At 35.9% G+C, this 23738-nt stretch overlaps 3 protein-coding genes and 2 non-coding genes across 10 annotated transcripts; all 5 read left to right on the forward strand.

Annotated features, from left to right (window-relative positions):
• The first annotated feature begins 1617 nt into the window (after nucleotides 1–1617).
• LOC108982947 (bZIP transcription factor 46-like) lies at nucleotides 1618–6283 on the forward strand. 6 transcript variants are annotated; one of them, XR_004798573.1, is made up of 6 exons: nucleotides 1618–1745; nucleotides 3172–4382; nucleotides 5373–5444; nucleotides 5536–5595; nucleotides 5692–5792; nucleotides 5969–6283. XR_004798573.1 is itself a non-coding variant. In XM_018954434.2 (5 exons), exons 2-5 carry the CDS (start codon nucleotides 3288–3290, stop codon nucleotides 5710–5712), a joined length of 1248 nt encoding a protein of 415 aa, XP_018809979.2. In that variant the 5' UTR covers nucleotides 1618–1745; nucleotides 3172–3287; the 3' UTR covers nucleotides 5713–6283. The 6 variants fall into 6 exon arrangements, 5 of the variants coding, with proteins under 5 accessions (XP_018809979.2, XP_018809976.2, XP_018809978.2 ...); XM_018954434.2 differs by having other exon boundaries at nucleotides 5692–6283; XM_018954431.2 differs by lacking the exon at nucleotides 5692–5792.
• A 593-nt stretch (nucleotides 6284–6876) lies between these two features.
• Nucleotides 6877–6949, forward strand: TRNAE-CUC. Its single transcript has one exon. It is a non-coding gene; the product is annotated as a tRNA-Glu (tRNA).
• Nucleotides 6950–7533: 584 nt separating this feature from the next.
• TRNAR-UCU lies at nucleotides 7534–7606 on the forward strand. The gene has a single exon. It is a non-coding gene; the product is annotated as a tRNA-Arg (tRNA).
• Nucleotides 7607–8093: 487 nt separating this feature from the next.
• LOC108982948 lies at nucleotides 8094–11219 on the forward strand. The gene is made up of 3 exons (XM_018954435.2): nucleotides 8094–8224; nucleotides 8348–8414; nucleotides 9310–11219. The coding sequence occupies exon 3, from the start codon at nucleotides 9335–9337 to the stop codon at nucleotides 10925–10927; it is 1593 nt and encodes a 530-aa protein (XP_018809980.1). The 5' UTR covers nucleotides 8094–8224; nucleotides 8348–8414; nucleotides 9310–9334; the 3' UTR covers nucleotides 10928–11219.
• Nucleotides 11220–11682: 463 nt separating this feature from the next.
• LOC108982946 (ferredoxin--nitrite reductase, chloroplastic) lies at nucleotides 11683–15980 on the forward strand. The gene is made up of 4 exons (XM_018954428.2): nucleotides 11683–12197; nucleotides 12490–12844; nucleotides 13422–13710; nucleotides 14078–15980. The coding sequence occupies exons 1-4, from the start codon at nucleotides 11825–11827 to the stop codon at nucleotides 14816–14818; spliced, it is 1758 nt and encodes a 585-aa protein (XP_018809973.1). The 5' UTR covers nucleotides 11683–11824; the 3' UTR covers nucleotides 14819–15980.
• Nucleotides 15981–23738: the final 7758 nt, after the last annotated feature.

Genomic DNA, 23738 nt, shown 5'->3' on the forward strand with positions numbered 1-23738 from the left:
ATTTTATAAAAGGAAAAAGTTATATTTTCCGTGATCCTTGCGTTTTTAAAGTCTATTACCTAATTTAGTTTAAATTTCATTATCTAATTTGGTTAAAAAAAAAAAAAAAGTCTTCACAAAAATATCTTGTATTACCATCAATCTCAAATGATTATTTTCCCAGACAATGAATCAATTTGAAGTTAAGTAGATCCTTTGATTTATTTTCAAAGGAATTGATAATCATATAAATTGAATCACGATCTGGATAGAATTTGAGATTGATCGTAGAAGTCGTGCTAAAACTCGGTTGAAGGACTACAACCGAGTAATTATCATTCAAAAATAAATTAATAAAATGATATAGTCTATCGTTAGTTCATTTTTATTTTTTACGTATTTTCTTTAAATATTAAAAAAAAACACAAATGCACTCGGGATACTTTTGAGTATAAAAAATAAATAAATAACTAACGATAACAACTTTAAGTGATAACTTTGAGGAGACTACTTAGCATCATTTTTTATAAATTTACAAACCGAAGGGCATATGTGTGATCTATTAGATAATAAAATTAAATAACTTTTGTGAATAAAATTTGTGTATAAACCTAACATTTTTTCTTAGAACACTCTCAATAGATGTTTTATAATACATTTTTCTTTAAAATACGAAGAAATTTATTCAAAAATGATCTACAATGGATGTTATATTTCATCTTCATTTTCCATTTTGCTATAATGATCCCGCTGCTTATAGAGAGAACTATTCACCCATGTAAAATATTTTTAATTTATTTTTCTCTCCTTGTATAATTTTCTCTATTTTTTCAAAATCTTTTATCTACATTTCAAATCCCCTCTCTCTTTTTCCTACGCTTTCTTTTTAGTTTGGCGTCAAAGATTCTAGGTTTCTTTCAAATAATACCCATAGGCACAGAGTTTTGCTCAAATAATAATTTTTATTGTAAAAGTAAATATGTAAAATAAAAAAAATAAATTTTAAAGATATATTTTAAAAAATAAGATAAAAAATTTATTGAGGTTGCTTTAATAAAAAAATGTGTGCAACAAACATTTCGGATAAGAACTTCATAAAATTTCTATCACTTGTTTTGTTTTTTTTGTTTATTACTAATCAGGGGAAGAAAGACTTTCATTAATTAGGGAGGGACAAGGCTAAAATATCTCGTCTGGTCTCATGGTCAAAGATGATGTATTCATTCCATAAAGCAGGTACCGTCGGCACATAATAAAACATTATGATTATTTATTTGTTACTACAAAAGGTCAAAAAATACTAATTAAACTACAAACGTACATAAAAATCTCACAAAAAATAAAACTAGCTTAATGCATAGCCTCAAATTATAAAGCTTTTATGTATTAGTAAAATTATTGTGGAAATCTATTTCTTCTATGAGGATAAGATCATTAGAAATTAAAATCACTAATCCTACTAAAGCTATAAGGAACGGTCCAGATATTCCCACTCCCAGCCGTCGCCAAGCCCACTGGCTTTGTGTCACGTCAATTTCAACGGGCCACGTTGCGAGATCTCGTTGGTTGAGCAGGTCTCCACACTATTAAAAATAAAAAATAAAAATCCTAAAGTCTGGGCACCCACCCCCCAAATCCCTCCTTAAATAACGACTCGGGTCGAGGCGGCAAAGACACCTGTCACTTCCACCACGCACCCCTAGCTCTGCTCTGGCTTCCCTCCGACACGATTCTACAGCCGACTTCCGCTTAAAAAAAAAAAGAAGGTAAAAACAAAATCCTTTTCTTCACTCACATTCGATCTATTTGTTTTATGCTCCGTTTATGTCTTTTTTTTTTTTTTTCCTTTTCTGTCAATATTCCAAGATTTATTTTATTTTTTAAAAAACTTGTTGGCGTGATTTATGGAACATTTACTCATTTTCTATACTAAGTTTAGAAAAACAGTTCATATTTTTATGGTTGTTGCTTGTGAAACTCTGTAGCAGAAATGGGTAGTGGTTTTCCACCCTTTTCTCCATTTTCCCCCAGGCTAAAGATGGTTTTGGGGTTCTGTCGTGGTGTTTATCATTTGGTTTGGCTATATCTGCTAATTAATAGTTGTGTAATTTTGTTGATACACATGTTAGTTTATTTTGGATCTGAATGAAGTTGGAGCATCTGCGGGACAAAAGTGTTCAAGTCTTTCATCTGATCTGAATTATTTGATGGGCCATGGGTGTTCAGATTGTTTGGTTCTAGTCATTTCTGATTGTATTACTTCAGATTCTTCAACGTGGGATGTTTTTGTTTTTTGTTTTGTTTTCTGAGCAACGTGCATGGGTTGTATTCGAAAGTAAAGTTTGGCTCTGAAAAATCTTAAGAATATTTGAGAATTATTTTGAGATCGAGTTTTGGAAAAAGATAATTTTTTTTTAAAAATATATTTTATATTGGAATTTGTGAAAGTAAACTAGTGGAATCGAAAAGTTCTTTTAATATAATTTTTTAAAAATATTTTTTATTTTGAAGTTTGTAAAAGCTCTGTTGATTCTTGTGTTTAGATAATGATTAACTAATAATTAGAGATATTCACTCACTGAAACACCAAGAACAACATAGACATATTGCCTAGCATGATTGGATGGTTTTATTTTTTTTATTGCTTTATGTGGATGATGTGCTGATTGCTGCTAATATATATTTTTTTTAGTTTTAAAGATGTTTGGCTTGGTTTTAGAAAACAGTTTGAAATTTTTTGTTAAACCAATTGTCTGGGTTTTCAAGGGTTTCAACTACCTCAAGCAGTATCTGAGCTTGTTTTCTGACTTGGTACTCTTAATAATTGTCAGTTTTGATACTTGTGGTTCTTTCTAGTTCCTACTACTCTAGGTTCTTAATTATCTGACTTTTATGTGTAAATCTGGCCCTTCATGGTTCCAATACTTGTAATTCTTAATTTCGGACTTACTTTGTTTACTTATATGGGTTTTTCAAGGGTACTATTTTACTTGACTTTGGGTCAAATGAATTGTAGGATTATTATGTAGGCAGTGTGATGTTTATGGGTTTTCTACTTATAAAAAAAATGTTTATGGTTTTTCTATTTTGGGTTTTACACCTATCTAGTCCCTTGATAGAGTTGAGTGTGAATTTTCTTCTTCACTGATCCATCATTTCTTGTGTTGGTGAACTCTGGATCTAAATCTAAAGAAACCAATACAAAGCCAACTGAATATTGCACTTGATCTACTTCCAGAGGATGCTAGATATTAAGACACTTGCATAAGTTGAGCTGTTGCCACTGCTAGAAGTTTCTAAACAAAAATATGGGGTCTTATGTGGATTTGGATTTCAAGAAAATCGATGATGCATCACCTGGGGATGGAAGTAATGAGAAGCCACAAGGAGATTATGCGTTGACTCAGCAGCCTTCTATATACTCCTTGACATTTGATGAGTTCCAGAACACCTTGGGTGACCAAGGAAAGGATTTCGGATCCATGAATATGGATGAACTTTTGAAAAATATATGGACTGCTGAGGAGACTCAAGCCATGACATCTTTGGCTGGTGGAAGGGATGGAAATGTCCTGGGTGGGAATTTGCAGAGGCAAGGATCTTTGACATTGCCATGGACACTTGGTCAGAAAACTGTTGATGAAGTTTGGAGAGACTTGATTAGGGAAAGTAGTTGGTACGGTGCTCTAGATGGGAGCGTCACTGGGGGATCAAATTTGCCGCAGAGGCAACAAACTCTGGGAGAGATGACTTTAGAAGAGTTTTTGATGAGAGCGGGAGCGCTGGGAGAAGATATCGAACTAACTAGAAGGCTTACTGGATTCTATGGTGAACTATCTCAACCAAATGATAATACCAGTTTAGCTTTTGAGTTTCAACAGCCAAGTCGAAGTAATGGTGTCTTTGTCAATCAGATAACAGAGAACAATAATTCAATTCCTACTCAACCTGCTAGTTTAGCACTGAATGCAGGTCGAGTTAGGTCTCCTCGCCAACAAATTCAGCAGCAGCAGCAACAACCACTCTTCCCCAAACCTTCGACTGTGCCTTTTGCCTCTCCCATACATCTAGTAAACAATGCTCAGCTTGCTTGCCCGCAAAGTAGGAGTACAGTCGTTGGAGTTGCAAAGCCTACTGTGAATACTGGTTTAGTCCAGAATGGACGAATTAGCAAGGTTGGTTTGGGTCCTGGGGCTATCTCTAGTGTGGCTGGATCCGCTGCAAGTCAGATATTATCAAATGTGATTGCAAAGAATGGTGTACATACGGCTTCATTGCCACCAGTTTCATATGTATTTGGCCAGGAAAGGAGATGCGGGGTTAATGAGAAAGTAGTTGAGAGAAGGCAAAGGAGAATGATCAAGAACAGAGAGTCAGCTGCAAGATCACGGGCTCGTAAGCAGGTAATCATGTGTTTTCAAGTGTATTTTATTTAGCAGTTAGCTGGATAATAGTACATTTATTATGTTGCTTTGCTTCTTTGTCAAATCGGGATTATAGTTTTAGAGGACTTAATGTTTGGTTAACGGTATTTTGTGAATTCAACGTTTGAAATCAAGTTTAGCCATATAAATGCACAGAGTCATGATGTTTGTGCACATTCCTACAATATTCCCCTCCCTTTGAAATAAAATAACAGGAAAATCCTCACAGTTGCTAGATTTGAATTGAAAAAAACCTCACCTCGCTTTGTTTGAATTGTCATTGAAATTACCCTTTGTTAGCAATTGATTTTGTGGATAAACTTGACGTCATACTAGGCATCTTATTGCAAACTGCAGTATCTCTGCACGTAACTGCTTTCTGTATGCCTTGACTAAATACTATAATTTGAATGTATGTGTTTCTGTCAATTAAACAATCATGGTGCTTAATTTGACTAAGCAGCAACTTATTTCCCTTAAAAGACAATTTTATATGCCCATTGATGTAAATTGAAGAAGGAAAAACAAGGGAAGATGTTACTTCATAAACGTTTGGTTTGGTGAATCCTCTTTCTTGTGAACTTTCTGGTGTCATCTATGAACATGCCACAGCGTGATGGACCTCTCCACTTCCATAAGAAAAAAAAGGGGCCTTAGCTAACACCAACTTAACTCCATCTAATGTTGAGGTGGGTTGCAATTATAAGAGGGTTTGAGGAGATAATATTAGAAGCTTTAAATTACTCCAAAATGAGGCGATGACATAAACATGTGTGCATCTGCAATGTGGCACAAGATAAAAAATTTCAAGTCTTCACTTTTGACACATGGCTCTTGAAAGGAACTTTTGGATGTGAATACATTGGCAATCTTTCTATGATACTCTGCTTGCTTAGTTATTTTTTTTGATTTTGTGTACGGAAGAATGATGGTTGATTAGTGTTCCTTTTGCTTTTGGTTTTGTGCCAGGCATATACCTTGGAACTGGAAGCAGAAGTTGCAAAACTCAAAGAAATGAACCAAGAATTACAGGAAAAACAGGTATGTCTTTTATTACGGCAAAATCTTGGTCGGTTGATTTGTTAATTTTGTATGTGAAAAACCCTCTTTGAACTCATTTTATTTGCTTCAGGAAGAAATTATGGAGATGCAGAATAACCAGGTAGATGTCCCCTTAGATATTTCTTATAAGGTACGCTTTTATATAGATACTGATTACAGAGCATTCAGTCAAAAAACAAATACGTGTTCACATACTTAGATCTGACATCTTCTTCAACGTGCAAAGGTTAAGAAATCTCAACTGTAGTCACTCAAGCCTGGAAATAGCTGGTTAAAGGGGTTTCGGAAGAAGTTGCAGTCTCTTATGCTCACACACGCCACACACATGTACAGAGAAACACATTATTTTGAACTCAGTTCAGTTCTTTGTCGATTTAACGAGTAGAGCAAGATTTTATATATCTTGTTCCTTTAATAGGTTCTTGGTGTAATCCGTATAAAAGAAAGTGTTCTAACTCTAAACTAGAGATTGAACAACTCCTTCTCTCTGTCTGTTGTGGCAGGTATTAGATCAAATGAATCAGCAGTGGGGAAGCAAAAGACAGTGCTTGAAAAGGACACTGACGGGCCCTTGGTAGTGATGATGAATTCGAGGGTGCATGGATATAAGTAGAACTAGTGCTTTGAGTACGCTGATGTAGGTGTTGATGCTATCCCATTCCAGGTCCTCATACTACAGTTTAGTTTAGGTATATAGCTGTATATAGTAAGCATTATAAGAGAAGGAGCACATACAGTTTTGAGTTGTAAATTATGAACTGAGATAAAGAGTTTTATCCTGTAAAATTATTAAAGCTTTTGTTGTTTGTGATTTCTCATGGCTTGTTTGGTTTTTTCCCCTTCTGGGAATTAAAGCTCTTCCTATATCTGCACGCAACTCATTTCTATATCTGAGTGCCTTTTCTTTCGGAGTTCCTCGTTTTATCTTTTGTTCCCACTGGAGGATTTTATTTAGTGCCATATAAAGCAATGCGTAGACGGAACCTTCAAGTAGGATAAGAATAGTTGAAATTTCTTTCCTTTCTTACCAACCAGATTTTTTTAATTGATTGTGAAATTCAGATGATACGAATTCCTCCCACGTTTAATTTAGAGTTGAATACATGTGAATGATATTGAAATATTAATTAAAGAAAAAAATTTATTTATCATGCATTTTCTTATCATTTTCTCACGCACTGATGCACTTTATTTATTTATTTTCGGATAAAAAAGGCCAAGCGTCTAGATCCACAAAATTTACTTTCAACGTGTATTTTTCCCTTTTTAACTTTGAGTAATATCATAGAAAAATTCTATTCATCATCTTTTTTTTTTTTTTTTTTAACTTACTAAAGGTGTGATATAGATGAGTAGAAGAATTCCATAAATTTAAGAAAAATATTATTTATTGCATTACAGCTGCCAGGAATCCGTTGTAGTCTAGTTGGTCAGGATACTCGGCTCTCACCCGAGAGACCCGGGTTCGAGTCCCGGCAACGGAATGTTTTTGCTGCATAAAGCTAGATTGAACATCAATACTGTGATATATTATATTATATATAGATTTTTTTTTTTCATACATATATATATATGCACTGCGGAGGCAAGCAATTCTGCAGAAGAGACACCCAAGTCTGAAGTAGGGCCCATCGGCCGAGTGAGTGAGTACGTGGCTGTAGAAATTATCTTCAATCCAAAAGTGGGCCTGATTCGGCTCTCCCAACTACTAAAATAAATAAGTCCTTTCATGCTATTAATGGAAGAATGATTAGTTTTCATATATTTGGAGTCTGAGTAATGTTACGTCGTTTAGTTGCTTTAGAAAAAAAATATAATTTATTATTAATAATTAATTTTTTTTTATAAATCTCACGTTTATTTATTTATTTTAAAAATAATTATGTGATGATTTTATATTTACGACTACAATTATTATTTTTCTTTGGAGTCAGCCAGCAGCGTCACCAACTAACTTTGTCATCAGCAACAATTCTTGTGCTCCGAAGACGCAAAGACGTGCACAGATTTTTCAATTATTTCAATTCAGTTTAATAATTAAATAGATTATCAGCTTGACTTGCAAGAAGCGCCCGTGGCCTAATGGATAAGGCGTCTGACTTCTAATCAGGCGATTGTGGGTTCGAGTCCCACCGGGCGTGTTAAGCTTTTATTATTTTTTAATTTTTTTCAAAATTATTTTTGCTCATTAAAAATGAGTTGTTATGCTTTTTTTTTAATTACATTTTCACGTATTTTTCAAAAATATAACTTATTTCATTACTTCTTTTAAATCTAAATTTGGTGGTGGAGTATATAAGAACGTCTCTTTCCTTAAAACCTAGATGATATTTCTAAATAAAATGCAGTTTTTTGTTGTGTGTATTTTACCAACTCTGGAAGAAAATGAGAACTTATTTTGTCGGCGTCTTTTGTCGTGGTCGGTTTGTATACGTGGACGGTAGTGTGCCCACGTTTTTTTTATCGAAAAATTTTAAATATAAATTATTTAAAAATATGTAATTTTTTTTTTTTAATTTTTATATTTTATAAAATATGAAAATATAAAAATAAAATTATATACTTTCAAGTATGCAGAGTGTGAACTCATGTATAATACAACTTTTTCTACCGTTGTCGGGCTGGCCCCACCAACACACACTCACACACACACCCCTCCCTTTTCAAGTCCTTCCTAATCTAGTAAATCGTTTAGTTCCTGAACTCGAGTTGTTTTCTGGAAAATCCCATGACCATAGCCTTCTACCTTTGATGCCTAGGTTTTCTCTCTCCCTCTCTGGCTCGGCTATTTTTACAGTTGTTTTGTGGATTTCTTTCCCTCACTTTTTCATCTATTTAGATCTCTCTTTGATTAAATCGCTTACCTTTTGCTTCTTTTTCAGGATCTAAGAATCTTGGTTTTATTGGGATCGAACCGGAAGTCAGAGAGGAGCTCTGGACAAATATGAGGTACTATTTGATGTTATTTTCCCAATCTAATTGTCAGTTGGGAGATCAGTATTTGGAATCATAAACGATCTGGTTTTGTGGGATTGCTTTCGTTCTGAGGAAACGCAATAACGAAAAAAAAGGTGTTGTAGGATTGTTTTGGTAGCTAAGAAAACACAATAACAAATACATAAACGAAATTTTAGTATTTCAACTTTTGTTGGTATGGTGTTCGAGTGATTGAAATTTTCGCCGACCTGGGTCGAATAAAAATGTCTCCTTGCCATTATCGTCGGTAAAATAGACGTCACCCGTAAAGCTTTGAAATTTATATGTTGTCTTTTATATTGTGCGAGATTCTACGCTCTCAGACAGTCTCTCCAATCTAATATTTCTGAAATAATCATATCTTATTGGACTTTATTTGCTAGTTTGTAATAAGAAATCAAAGAATAAGGCTGGAACTTTAGGTGTTATTTGAAAGTGTAAAAGAGAACAGTATTCCTATTTTGTAAACGGTAATGAAAAAAATATTTAGGTTACTCATTCCTTTTAGCCGTAAGGGGACGGGGATTCGAAGGCCGTCCTGGTTTAATAATTTTTTCCCAGCAAACTGTGCTGAAATGCCCTGCAAATGGTCTCTTAGGTGTTTATTTAATTATCCTGGCTGTGTGAACGAACCTGTGGCAAAATCATGTAGCGTGAAGTGGGTTTCATGTTCGATCATGTTATGATCAACTGTGAATCAGGTTTATGCATTTCTATCAGTAAGTACTGGATTTAGGCTGTTTTCATCCCATCACTGGGTACTTCTGGAACATTTTACCTTTCACATATGTACAACTGCGGCCTAGAGATGTTTTGAGGTGCTTCCCCATGGAATTTAATTACATTTTCTGCTCTCTGCCATGTGCAGGAATCCTTGATTTTGTTAATGAACAATGATGGCTAATCCAGATGCATCGACATTGATAGCATCTTCGGAATCCTCTGGAAAAAAGGCCACACATTTGGCAGATTCAAACATAAACATGCTTCAACCTTCTTCAAGCCATCAAAGTCGAACCTCCTCAGATGGTCCTATTGCTATCCTTTGGGACATTGAGAATTGCCCTGTCCCAAGTGATGTCCGCCCTGAAGATGCAGCTGGTAATATTAGAATGGCTTTGCAGGTTCACCCTGTAATTAAAGGAGCGGTTGTGATGTTTTCTGCCTACGGAGATTTTAATGCATTCCCTAGGCGACTCAGAGAAGGCTGTCAGAGAACCGGTGTCAAGCTTATAGATGTCCCAAACGGGAGAAAGGATGCTGCTGACAAGGCAATCTTGGTTGACATGTTTCTGTTTGCCCTTGATAACCCTCCACCTTCTTCCATCATGTTGATCTCTGGGGATGTAGATTTTGCTCCAGCACTTCACATTCTTGGCCAACGTGGATATACAGTGATCCTTGTTATCCCCGCTTGCGTTGCCGTTTCCTCAGCACTCACTAATGCTGGTAAGTTTGTTTGGGACTGGCCTAGTGTGGTTCGTGGGGAAGGCTTTGTTCCCCCCACCAAGGTTTTAATGCCCCCTCGTGGAGGTGTAGCTGACACTGCAGTGTATCTCATGGGATGTCATATCAATGACAACCCCAATGCCCAAAATGATGAGGAGGCAATTGTATATAGGGGAATCTCAGAAAGTTATTGCAATTTGAGGGATCTCTCATTATGGTCACAATCTTTATCTGAATACAACAATATTTCTTCAACCTTGCCTTGTCTTCCTACGACTTTGAGATCACAAAGTCTTCCTTCTGGTTTGAATGAAGTTTCAGGAGGTGGTGTTTCTTCTGGTGATCAGATGGAATCTACTTTGTGGGTACAGCCTGGAGATCTAAATGGACTAAAAAGCCAGTTGGTAAAATTGCTGGAACTTTCAGGAGGATGCCTGCTTCTGACCCGAGTTCCAGCCGAGTACCACAAGTGTTTTGGGCGGCCTCTTTATGTATCAGAGTATGGAGCATTGAAGCTGGTAAATCTTTTCAGGAAGATGGGTGACACAATGGTTGTAGAGGGGAAGGGCCGTCAGAAATTTGTCCATCTTCGAAAGTCTGGCCCCAGTGCTCCACCTTTGGTTTTGACAAGGAAGGATAAGAAGGGAAAGGGGACCCAGGAAGAGTGTATTGATAATAATGTCACAGGTGGTGGCTCTTCAGATGAATTCTTAGATGAAGAGAGAGTGGTTATCGAAGAAAATGATGTGAGCAAGAGCCGATATTATAATCAGGGAACAGCAGCCCGTTGTGAAATTGATGACCGCAGTCTTGAGCAGTTCAAGTATGAGTTGCAAGAGATTCTAGTCAGCTATTCTTGTCCAATTTTTCTCGGTAGCTTTGAGGCGATATACCAGCAACGGTACAAGAAACCTCTTGAATATAAAAAATTAGGTGTGAATCAGCTAGAGGAACTGCTTGAGAAAGTGAGCGATGTGGTGGAGTTGCATGAAGAACCCATAAACAAGAGGAAGTTCCTGGCTGCCGTTAGTGGCTAGAAGAATAAAGGCAGCTGAGGTCTCTGTACTCTTTTTTGTGTCTTTATTTGATAGATATGAAAAAGAATAGTCCAGCGCGTATAACGACAGACTCCAGCTTTTTTCCTTTTTCAGTTCGTCCTACATGGATTTGAAGGTTTTAACATGAAAATTTTCCATGTAGGACTCTTGCCTAATCATTTTTACTGACTAGCTGCTAATGGAGATCTTTATGTAATTGACCTGCAACTTATTATTGTATTTGTACTTTCGATCCTAATAATCACCATTAAAGATTCGGTTTTATTTACCACTGCAAGCGTTCTCAAAACTCAACAGTCGAAACTAGACTATTATTGCATTTGTCTAAAATATGTTCTTCATTTTTTTTTCTTAATTCTATCTCCATACAAACTCTCTCCTAATTCAATTATAATGAATATTACAGTTCAAGTAGATTAAATTTTTATTTAAGATTATAGTAACAAAATATTTTACATTAACAGATAGATAGAATGCTGTCTACACGATTTTAAACTCACAAGAAAGTAATTAATTTATTAAAAAAAATATGAAACAAGATGCCATAGACGTGAAAAATTGTTGAAAATGATGCTGATAAAGTCAATTCCAACTTCTCCGAGTCATAATGCCATCAATTTATTCTCTATTAAAAAAACAATAATACAGCGAGATATTTGGTTGGGGACAAACAGATAGAAGGTCATGCTTGGCCCTTGGTACCTCCCAAAGGTCCTCAATGCAGCAACAAGGAGACGAAATTCCTCAGAAGAACCTCTTCTCATCTCCTAAGGTCCCCCAACACCCCCTACAAAATGCTCACCCTCCGTTCTCACCCCACTACAATTGCCACCACCACCACCGAAACTACAATTACAAGCTCTTCAGTTGTGTCCCATGTCGTCGCTCTCAGTGCGCTTTCTTTCACCTCCCCTGTCCTCTTCCACCTCTGCATGGCCAAGGACAAGGTCCTCATCCACTCAATCGGTGGCACCTGTTACGGAGGAGGTGGAGGTGGAGGTGGAGAGGCTGGAGCCGAGAGTGGAAGAGAGAGAAGGGTACTGGGTGTTGAAGGAGAAGTTCAGGGAAGGCATAAACCCTTCGGAGAAGGTGAAGCTTCAAAAAGAGCCCATGAAGCTTTTCATGGAAAATGGGATAGAAGAGCTGGCCAAGATGTCGCTGGAGGAGATTGAGAACAGTAAAGTTACTAAGGACGATATTGATGTGAGGCTTAAGTGGCTTGGTCTCTTCCATAGGAGAAAGCATCAATGTAAGTTGTGGCAAGTTTTGATTCTTTCTGCAACTGGAAATAAGAATTTCATATTTTGATTAATGAGAAAGAAAAAACAATTGTGCGACTTAGATTAAGTTAATGGGTTAGAGCCCTTTTATCTTCACTATTGCTAGGTAAATTTTGAGGGAAGAGATAAAATATTTTGATAAATTGTAGACTACATAATTGATAACCAGTGAAAGTCTAGTGATATTATACTATAACGGATAAACCATTTTGACGTCTCCCTTTGGTCTTGATGAAATCTGCTGTTGTTGGTGATGATCAGATGGTAGATTTATGATGCGACTGAAGCTACCTAATGGGGTGACAACAAGTGCACAAACTCGATACTTGGCGAGTGTGATTAGGAAATATGGTAAGGATGGGTGCGCCGATGTGACAACCAGGCAAAATTGGCAAATTCGTGGAGTGGTACTGCCTGATGTGCCGGAAATACTTAAAGGTCTAGCAGAAGTTGGCTTGACAAGCCTGCAGAGTGGAATGGACAATGTGAGAAACCCTGTTGGGAACCCTCTTGCAGGGATTGATCCACACGAGATTGTTGATACACGGCCTTACTCCAACTTGTTATCACAGTTTCTCACTGCCAATTCATTTGGTAACCCGGCGGTCACTAACTTGTAAGTCTTTGGCCCCTAAACACCGGAAATAATTTTTATTTTTTATTTTATTTTTTGTTTGCTCCAGTTAAGAGTTTTCAAATTATGCCGAATGTTCCGAGTGTATCACTGGTCTATAATGTGTGTATTTGGTTTAACCTCATTGTTTGTTCACAGCCTTAGTAGGCATAGAAAGGAGATTGGAATTTCTGGGAAGGGGAAAGCCCAAATATGCTATGATTGGACACCGGGATTATAAATTCTAATTATTTTGCTACTTTTAAGTTTCTTCTTCTTCTTCAAACATGCAAGGGAAAATCAAGCTTTTTGTGTAGTAATAATTTTGTAATGTGAAACTGCCTTGTGGTTTATGAGGAAGTTAGTTACTGGTTCACAAAGGTTGGGGAGGTAATATGGGGTTGCAACAGCTTTGGTATTTATTTTTTAAGTCATGTTCCATGCATAACAAATTTTGATAGTCAGTCCAGAGGATCTCATTAAGTCAGAGGAGTGTGTATATGTTCAAAATAGACATGAAATTGAGTTTTTTTTTTTTTTTTTGTAAATAAAGGTTTCTTGTTAATTTCTGTCTGAATAGGCCAAGGAAGTGGAATGTGTGCGTGGTGGGTTCTCATGATCTCTTTGAGCATCCTCACATCAATGATCTTGCTTACATGCCTGCTGTAAAGGATGAACGGTTTGGTTTCAATCTGCTGGTTGGAGGCTTCTTTAGTCCCAAGCGATGTGCAGAGGCAGTACCTCTTGATGCCTGGGTCCCGGCAGATGATGTGATCCCAGTGTGCGAAGCCATACTAGAGGCTTATAGGGATCTCGGCAACAGAGGGAACCGGCAAAAAACAAGAATGATGTGGTTGATTGATGAACTTGTGAGCAATCATTCTCTTTATTATGCAATGTGTCTCATCCTTTATTTTTTTCAGAAGAGGGACAGTTCCCTGGATTTTATTGATAACGGTCTCTTGTGGCCAATGTGTCTCATCCAGAATTATCGATCACACATGCACGCGCGCACATACACTCACACACATATATGTATATATATATTTCTTAAGCAGAAGCTACCTGATTTAATGGCATGAGATTCAGAAATATAATTTACAATTCCAGCATTTGGGATAACATTATAAAAATGTGGACGTAGCTGAATTAGCGATATCTTATTTCTAGCGTGCAGAGTTTTTTATTTGTTAATGCTATTCACTTGATTAATCTATGTAATTAAACTAAATGCAGGGTATTGAAGGATTCAGGTCAGAGGTAGTCAAAAGAATGCCCCAAAACCAGCTGGAGAGAGCTTCTCCTGAAGACCTGATTCAGAAGCAATGGGAAAGGAGAGATTATCTTGGTGTCCATCCACAGAAGCAAGAAGGTTTTAGTTATGCGGGTCTTCACATTCCTGTAGGTCGAGTCCAGGCAGATGACATGGATGAACTAGCTCGTTTGGCAGACTCATATGGTTCAGGTGAACTCCGGCTGACTGTGGAGCAAAACATCATAATTCCAAACATTGAGAACTCAAAACTCAACGAGTTACTTGAAGAGCCTCTATTGAAAGACAGGTTTTCACCAGAACCGCCTATTCTTATGAAAGGGTTGGTGGCATGCACTGGCAACCAATTCTGTGGGCAGGCCATTATAGAGACAAAGGCCAGGGCCTTGAAGGTGACTGAGGAAGTTGAAAGGCTAGTGGCAGTGACTCGGCCAATTAGGATGCACTGGACTGGCTGTCCAAACACTTGTGGGCAGGTACAAGTGGCTGATATTGGTTTCATGGGGTGCATGGCAAGGGATGAGAATAGGAAGCCTTGCGAAGGTGTTGATGTTTTTTTGGGAGGCAAAATTGGTAGCGACTCACATTTGGGAGATCTTTACAAGAAGGGTGTTCCTTGCAAGGACTTGGTGCCATTAGTTGTGGACATTCTGGTTAAACATTTTGGAGCCGTACCGAGGGAGAGGGAAGACGAGGAGGACTGATTCAAACAGCGAGATAACTTCCATGGAGCTCGTTAAGCTGTTTGGATGAGTCCCTGCAAATATTTGTTCAGGGAGATGGGTCATGAAATATGAATGATGCATCATGGTGGGACTAACATGGGCTGCTCTTTAAATGGACTGAGATTTGGGGGAGGCACATTTTAGTGCTATACCCAGCATTTAATAGGGTTGGTTTTGGAAATGGTACGAGTCTGGTTGAATTGTCTGGTGTATCAAAATAACAGCCATGAGTTCAATGGTCTTGTTAAGAGGAATAAAAGAAAAGGAATATTTTTTTTTTTCATAAACCATTCTCAAGTCATGCAGACCATGCTGTTAGCACATCTTCGAATTTTCCTTGCAACCCAGCTAGAGAAGAAAGTGGGCCACCCCAATTTCGCAATTAAGGCTCTATTTAATTAGCATCAATCTTGCCTGTTTTGGACTGCCAATGGAAGGAACTTCGGTTGTGCACGCAGTTTGTAAATCTCGTATAGCCCGAGCTAAGTCCACGGGCAGGCCCCAAATTTTCATTTAAAGATTTCCTATCATACATCACGACTTCATCCATAGGACTTGAGATCTTGTGCATGCATGTTTCCACTCGATAATACTATCTACAAGCTGGAGCCTTTATAATGGTGACTCGTCATAAACCTGGGAAAGCTTAAAATTGCACGGCCCGCCCAAACTCAGTGAAATGATTCCTGAACGATATGGTGTGAAGTATTTGCTACACAACTCTTGGTACTCTCTCTCTCTCTCTCTCTCTCTCTCCCTCCCTCTGTGTGTGTGTTTTTAGCAGCAGATGTAAGATTTTCCATCAACGACGTGGCGTTCTATATATAGGTTTAAAGAGAGACTAGAGTACATAAAAGCTTTGGTGATTACCTGTAAAACCCGGCCATTAATGTAGTGATACTAGAGCTAAAAAATTATGGAATTAAGTTGGTCTAAACCCAGTTATATGATAATGTTTTATGCTTACGGCTACATCCACCAAGCATGGCTAGCTTTAGCTATATACTTTCCTCCAAGGTCCGAGGATGCAACCAATAGGAGATTGCCTTCTGCCTGAAACACTGCATATATGCTTCTGCTTTTCACTTGTACGTAAGCTGCTTGATTTTTTTCCCTAAGAAAGTGATCATCAATTTATTTCTCTCTCTAATTACACTAACTAATATCCATTATTTCTCTTTCTCTAAACAAATATATATGCTGGGGGGCTTGAGTCCCTTGTCTCACCAAATTTACCCTTCATGCAATTCTACAGGTCCTAAATTATGAGTTGTTTGTGTATGGGTTTTGAATGCACAATTAGGGCCGGTCTGCAGGATTGCATGAAACCAACTTTATCAGGAATTTAACCCTAGTTTTGGTACTGGCATATATGCTTTAAGAAATAGTTTTTGCAAATTATTTTTAGATTTTTTTTAAAAAAAAAAATCACATTTGATTATCTGGATTTTTTCAGTAGTTTGTTTTTCCTAATTAGAGATACTGAATCATTTCAGGAAATCTCATTTTGATTATCTGCAAACAGGCTATTTTAAATTTAAAAAATAGTTTTTAAGAGCATATTTGCTAATAAACTTCTTGCAATGTTTCATTTTTTTTTTAATGAATCTGAAAATGGAAAATTGTTTTGAGAAACAAGAAACAAGTTATAAATAGGGTCTCAACTCTTGGATTTTGTATATTTTGATCGAGTCTGATTGGGGGACTGGCTAGCTATATGTAAGAAATGATGGCAAACAGATGTTGAAAATAGCAAACAATGAGGCAATTTTTAATTTATCTCTTAGACAAATATTGCCACTCACTCACTAAATTGAGTTTTGCAAAGGAGAATCTAGTAATTTTGTTCTCAAGATACAACATTGTTTATATAATGTGTAAATTGCAAATTCTGAACACTAATCTTAGAACTTCGAAAAGATGTAATAGCAGCAGTTGAATTATTTCATTTAAATTTTAAATAAAATAGTTTTGTTCAAAATGTGTAAAAATAACTATCATTGATAGTTAATAATAATTGTGATTAAGAAAGGAAAAAGCATATCATTTCATTAAAAAAATAATTTCGTCGCTTGCGATGATGCGTAAGTGTTAAGTGCATCTAAAACATCATAGTGTTGAGCGAGCGCATGTGGTCAGTGTGAACACTGAGTGACTACTATTGTGAAACTCATTCACTTATAAATCACTAAAAAGATTCCTTGTCTTGTCAACGTGGGACTAACAAAAAATCACGCACATTGGAGGGAAATTTCTAAAGAAGTCAAAATCAAATTGGAGGAAATTTTTTAAATAATCCAACATTTTAATCAACAGTACTCTTGAGTTTCAGAAGTTTTTTTATCCCTTTATTTATTGTCGATTGCAAACAAGAAAAAGATCGAAAATCAAAGGGAAGATTTTCTTCTCAATTGGGACAGTTAGCTAACTTGCCCCCGCGATAATGCCAATGACAATATTGTGTTTAATTGAACAACTTGCATGAGTAGTTTAAATCACGATCAACAATAAATTAATAAATGTAGGAGAAAAACTAATAAGACGGAGACATGACCAGAAAAAAAATCAACCAATGTCTGGGACTCAACAAACATTTTGGACCATGTAATATTTGACCATATATATATATATATATATATATTATATATATATATATGAGAAATTCTATTTGTAGTCTTCAAGTGAGGACTGCATGTGCAGACACATTATTAAATGAGAGAAAATATTATTTTATGAGGGATAATTTTGTAATTTTAAAAAACTTTAAAATTAAAATAACCTAAACCTGCACATACAGTCTTCAAGTGGGGACTGTACCTAACATTGCTATATATATATATATATATATATATATATATAATAATCAAAACCGCAAGCAATTAATTAGCCAATGTCTGGTTGCAGTTAACTTTCTGCAGTGATGGTACTTAAGCAAGACAGAAAATTCAAAAAATCCATATATAACAACCTTAAGATCCGCGAGACTTGTGGCTCCAAAACCAGCCTACCCGTGATTGTGACAATTGCAGACAACCACATGTGTAGAAATTCCAGACAACCACGTGTAGAAAAAAGGATTAAATGACTAGATGTGGTCTGAAAAAAAAGATATAAAGGAAAAATTATTAGAGAACGCGAAAATTAGATAAAAAAAAAAAATGTTATATATTATACTTTTTATATATAATAAATAATTATTTAATAATAATAAAAATATCTCATCTTATTTAATAGAATGAAAATAAAATGATAATATTTTTGGTTAATCTGAACAATGATCCACCGAGTTCCAAAATGGGAACAAAAGGAATCAAAATGATATGCAGTTTGAAGCAAATCAAGGATGAGTGGGGGACCCTTTACTGGCAAAAGGTCATGGTGCGCTGCATGCCAAGATCTAAGAGTAAATCTGGTTGATCCTGTGAATTCCACGTTGAAGGTCTGCCAGATTAAAAAAAGGAAAAAAAAAGTGCACTTTTGTAGATCCTCCAGAGAGTATGATAAGTAGAGGAGGGTGCCCCCCCCCTCGACGAGCGTTTTAATCTGATTGGAGGTGGGTTGCTAGCTGTAATTAGAATCATGTTGGATATCATTGTTCCGAGATTTTCTCCATCAATCAACAATATATTTATGCACTTCCAATCCGTACTGGTTTTCAAAGCATAATGATGGGGTATATGGACAAACAAAAGCAGAGATGAGCCATTTTGAAATCATAATATATATATATAACTTTATTGTGCTCCAAATGAAAATTTGCTTTTTCGTGCACATCTTGATGTGTAAAATAAGAATTATTTTATTTATATCTTCATACACTATATATTATATTTATTTAATTTTTTTATAATAAATATGTGATATATAAATAATAAATAGTATAACTCAATTAATTTTAAAAAAATAAAAAATAATATTTAAATATTTAAAATTTGTAGCATCCCTCGTAAGATAAATTGTCATATGGAGAGAGTCGTGGCAAGAGTTTAAAAAAGAAATAGAATGGTGGTATGTGAGATTTTGTTGGGTTTGTGAAATTTAGTTTATTTTTATAGTGGTCCAATTTGATGATCAGACTCGACAAAAATTCCCTACTACTTTTTTTGTGAATTTTCAATAAGGTATGGGTTGATAAAAATGTTTTGATCCTGTTTGTGACTCGAGAATCGTTAGACAAAAAGCTCAATTGACATTTGCACGACATGTCGCTCTAGCGAAATTTAGACAGAAAGTTTGCTTGGACAGAAAGTTCACTTGATCGAATAACCTAGTTTTTGTAAAATTAGGGTTTCTGCCGTTCAACTTGATATATATATATATATATGTTTATTATGAATAATATGGTCGTTCGGAACAGTATATTTTGTGATTTCTCAAGATAATAAAATTATCTACAATTTCGTAAAAGTAAGGAGGTTATCAAACCACATAAATCTTTATGGCGCATGATTGTTTTCTTGTTCTTATTTTACTTTTTCTGTCATCGTTTTCACAACAAGAGTAAAGCCTAGGAACAATGTACAAATAAATATGTGGCCAGACTTTGCATGGAGAGCATAACTCCTAATTGAGAATTGCTTGGTTACAATTAGAAAATGATCCGACTACTCGAGAAAAGAGCAACTTCAATTCATTTACGCCTTTTTCGGCCATGGTGCTGTCTTTATTAAAGGTGATCACTAGCTAATTCGTATGATTAATCGATCTATATTTATCTCTATATGATGGCTGTAGAAGAGAAAGATTTGACTGGATGGAATGCTTACACTGCAGCCAGCACCACCTTCATTTCATTGGGGCACTTGTTCCTCTATAGCAGGAACTTTATTCCACATTCACAAGAATCGCGCGTGGTGTACCTCTCAGGCTGTCTCTGTATCACACACACACACGCATCATGGTCAACATCATAGGGAGCATTGAGTGGGTTAGGCATTTAGAAATAGGATGGATCACTATCCGCCGTATGTTCCAAATATAGAATGATCAATACTTAGAAGGCCCCCGGCCAAAGGCTAGGCTGAGGTCAGCTTTTACAGCAGATTTGTTTGGCTAATTTAGGTGGATATGGCGAATCGTTCTGGGTATATGGAATTAATTGGAAGGATATCCTTTTCTGTTTGTTTCCTGGGATAATTCCAGAAGGTCCTGTGGATTTTGATCCCCATATCTTCTTTTCCCCCTTTCACAGAAACCTCTGCCACATTTGGCCTCACTGAAGCAAACAATCCCACTTTGGACCCTTATAAGATCATGAGTTTGAAGGTCAAATCATGTTTTGCGAGGCGAGCAAATGCAATGTAGGCAAGTCTGATTCCGGCCTTGTGGTGGATATATATAGTAGGTCGGTCTAATTTGCAATAGATCTTCGATGCTGGCCTTTTAAGATTCTTCAGGGTTCTTGCAAGAGTTTTGGCTTTTGAGAATTGCTCTGACTACTTTTAAGTGCCATCCATTATTAATTGTGGGGCAGTTTTTTATATTTGTAACAGAGAACTTGGCCGAAGATAAGTCAAAATCATACCACCATACTATATATATATGCATGCATGGCTGCCTTGATGCAGTATTGAAATTATTGAAATCTTGCTTTCATGATCTTATCCGACGCATGCAGCAAATATTCCACAGTAAACTTATCCATATATATATATAATATATATAATATGCTTATATATGATCAAGGCGATAGACATGCATGCTAATGATCTGAGCGTCTCCAAGCTGCCATGCATGCAAATGTAACCAACTAAAAAGGGATATATAGACGAATGCAACAGTACTACTGAAAGCCAGTACTCTTGTCAGCTTGGCTTTGAACAGTACGTACTAATAGTGATGAGACACGTACGAAATGTTGGCAAGAATTTCTCTAGTTCTCAGAACGTGACCACAAGAAGAGGCGTGCGTGCTATATATACCTAAATTACTTTGAATTTTGGATCATCATCTTGTCGATATATGCCTTTTTTTCAATTATAATTACTCACGACCGACCTCTTCTTTTTCTTCTTTGCTAACTAGCTTTACATGATTTCAAGACCTAATTTATATCAGTAGCTAGCTAGGTATATCATATATACGCTGAGTTAATTTGCAGCTTTTTTATAAGCTTGCATTTATAGCCAGCAGTAAGAGTATTCTAGATATATAACTTTGAATTAATCCAATTAAGTCCTTCTTCATCAACTAATTAATTATATATTAGTGGAAGATCAGTACTGACGTAAGCACAGGCTGGACTACATTTATATATATATATAGCAAAACTCATCATCTTGCATGTGTTGGAAACAAATTGCATACATGTCTGGGTTAGGTCACATTCATACATACGTGGAGAAGTGACGCCGAGGCCATCCATCCAAAGGAAGAGCTAGCGATCGATGGCTGATCAATCATCAAGTGTCGTACCGCATTGGCCTGCCTTTATCCTACCAATCTCTAAATTAATTTGCTGCATATTATATGTATGTGTGTGTGTATATTTATCGATCTGATGATCAAGATTCCTATTCACTTTGAGTACCGCGTACTTACGTAGGACCCTTGAGATGATAGACTCTGGTGTTTCTGTCCTCAAATTTCAAAACAAAATCTTATATGATTCGTTGGTACATGCGCATATTGAGGAGGGGGGAGGCAGTATCTAATAATTTAGAGTCGATCGCCAAGCTAGACACGAATTAAAAGAGTTCTCCAAATTAAAGCTTTCTTATATATAAGTACTTGCTAACATAAAATCGCTAGCTAGCTAGCTATCAATTAATTATTTCACTATATTAATTATAACATTATTGATTAGTGATTTTAATTAAACTTGCATATTTTAAATATATATATATATATATATATAAGTTCAAAATATAATTATTGCGAGTTGTAACTCATTGGGTCGATGGGATGGGATTGGATACGGAAATGTCTCATTAATAAGAGTTTTGTTATATACAAATAAGTTTACGTATTAATCTGCGTATTAATATTATTATCTTCATATTCTAAATTTAAATTAGTATTATTTTCAATAAAATTTACTTTTTGACCAATCATATTGAATGAATACGCGTATTAGTACATAAAATCGCTTATAATTAGATTTTTTCTATTAATAATGCCTTGAACCATCAAAAGCCAAGCAATTAGTATAAAAGATGATTGATTTTGCTAATTGCTAACAAACTGAGTACTACTCCCTCCACTGAAGCAAAATGAATGCGCACTATAAAAGCATGTGGGTACCGATCGAGAAGAACGCAGATCAATTCAATCTTATAGCTAGCACTCTCGATGGATCATGTATTTTACGAGAACATTTAAAATAATAAATTATTTTTCATTTTCCATTTCACTATATACAATAGTCCCGCTTATATATTTAGTTGCTCATTATTTTATATGCATCTCGTACATTTATTTGAAAAAAATAGATAAATTTAAGATATGTATAAAAAAATTTACTTATTAATTAATTAATGATGAATTACACTTTGAGTAATGTTACATGTATGCACAATATTATACGTAGCCCCATTTTATTAGTATTTTTTTAATTTAAATTTAAAATTTAAAATTTTCTTCATTTTTAATAGTTGATACATCAACATGTAAGATTATGTAAGTAAATTTATATATGTAAATAATATTTTCTTTATACTATTTTTTAAATTATTTTCAATCCATACAATACATTCAATAATATATATTATAAAATAAAATATTTTAAAAAAATGATGTTATTTTTATAAAATCTTCTATAAAAATATTCAAAATTTTAAAATATTATTATATAAAATATTGTAAAAAATAAATGTGTAATTATATTTTTTTATAATTTTTTGTGGTACATGGAGACGGGCGCGCACCTACCAGTTCCTTCTACAGGCACTGGACCACCGCGTATCGACACGTGTTGTCCAATGAGTTTCCGATAGCGACGGTACCATCTGACGTGCGCTTCCTGGAGAATGACGTCAGTCGTGCCTCTATCTCCCGCGAGAAGCTCTCGAAAATTCCAGTTTTTTAAAAAAAATATATGTCCGTACAAACATCACCGACCGGTGGATAAGAACGAGACAGCATTCGCCAATCGCCATTACGATATCGGGGATGTGTCTGTTCAAAAGAATCAAAACCGCTTGACGATTGCGTGAGCTGTAATGCACCGCCGTATCAACTGGGTCCCCTCGCTCTGCAAGCTGAAGAATGCCGTGCCGGCCAAAACTAGATTCCTCTCGGCCCATCTCTCTCTCTCGATCTCTCGACTGTTCTGAGGCTCTCTGGTACTGGTTTAATTAGACACGTTAATTGCTTGAGATCAGCTCAGCCATAAATAATCAAATTTGGTTGCAGTACTTGGGCTAAATTTCAACTTCTGAATTTGGATTTACTCTAAATTTCAACTTCTTTCGACCTTTCACAAATTAATTTCGTGTTCAACCCAAAAGTCAGAAAATTGTAGGGTCAGTCGACGGTCAAGACTCGATCGAGGCATGAAAATGAGGGGCAATTAATGGTCAGGCCGGCAAGTCCATACACGATATTAATGCCCCACAAAGTGAATGACGATGAAGAACACGAACAAATTATTGATTGATACTGTTGCATGCCCTTCGCACACAGTACTAGTACTGTGCATGAGATAAATAGGACGTAAGGTTGGCACCGTCCTGTACTGATCATGGGATAAATTGGAGTCATTGGACGAAATAGACTCATGTTGATACAATAATGTTAGTTCTTCTTCTTCTTCTTTTTTTAATTTTTCGCCATAGTTGATATGGATCAATTCGTCTACTAAATATTAGATATATATATTCTTCAATTTGTCATGTGAATATACTAGTAGACTATATATATTATACAAATTAGTCGTGCAATTCACGTGAACATGAATTTG

Source organism: Juglans regia, chromosome 16 (genome assembly GCF_001411555.2).
Source record: "Juglans regia cultivar Chandler chromosome 16, Walnut 2.0, whole genome shotgun sequence".
Taxonomy (NCBI): Eukaryota; Viridiplantae; Streptophyta; class Magnoliopsida; order Fagales; family Juglandaceae; genus Juglans; species Juglans regia.

Excerpts from the sequence above, each read along its gene's own strand:
- LOC108982948 (XM_018954435.2), top strand. The coding sequence starts at position 9,335 with ATGATGGCTAATCCAGATGCATCGACATTGATAGCATCTTCGGAATCC.
- LOC108982946 (XM_018954428.2), top strand. The coding sequence starts at position 11,825 with ATGTCGTCGCTCTCAGTGCGCTTTCTTTCACCTCCCCTGTCCTCTTCC. Across the intron at positions 12,845-13,421 it reads AACCCGGCGGTCACTAACTT|GCCAAGGAAGTGGAATGTGT; the intron begins GTAAGTCTTTGG and ends CTGTCTGAATAG. Across the intron at positions 13,711-14,077 it reads TGTGGTTGATTGATGAACTT|GGTATTGAAGGATTCAGGTC; the intron begins GTGAGCAATCAT and ends AACTAAATGCAG.
- LOC108982947 (XM_018954431.2), top strand. The coding sequence starts at position 3,288 with ATGGGGTCTTATGTGGATTTGGATTTCAAGAAAATCGATGATGCATCA. Across the intron at positions 4,383-5,372 it reads GATCACGGGCTCGTAAGCAG|GCATATACCTTGGAACTGGA; the intron begins GTAATCATGTGT and ends GTTTTGTGCCAG. Across the intron at positions 5,445-5,535 it reads AAGAATTACAGGAAAAACAG|GAAGAAATTATGGAGATGCA; the intron begins GTATGTCTTTTA and ends TATTTGCTTCAG.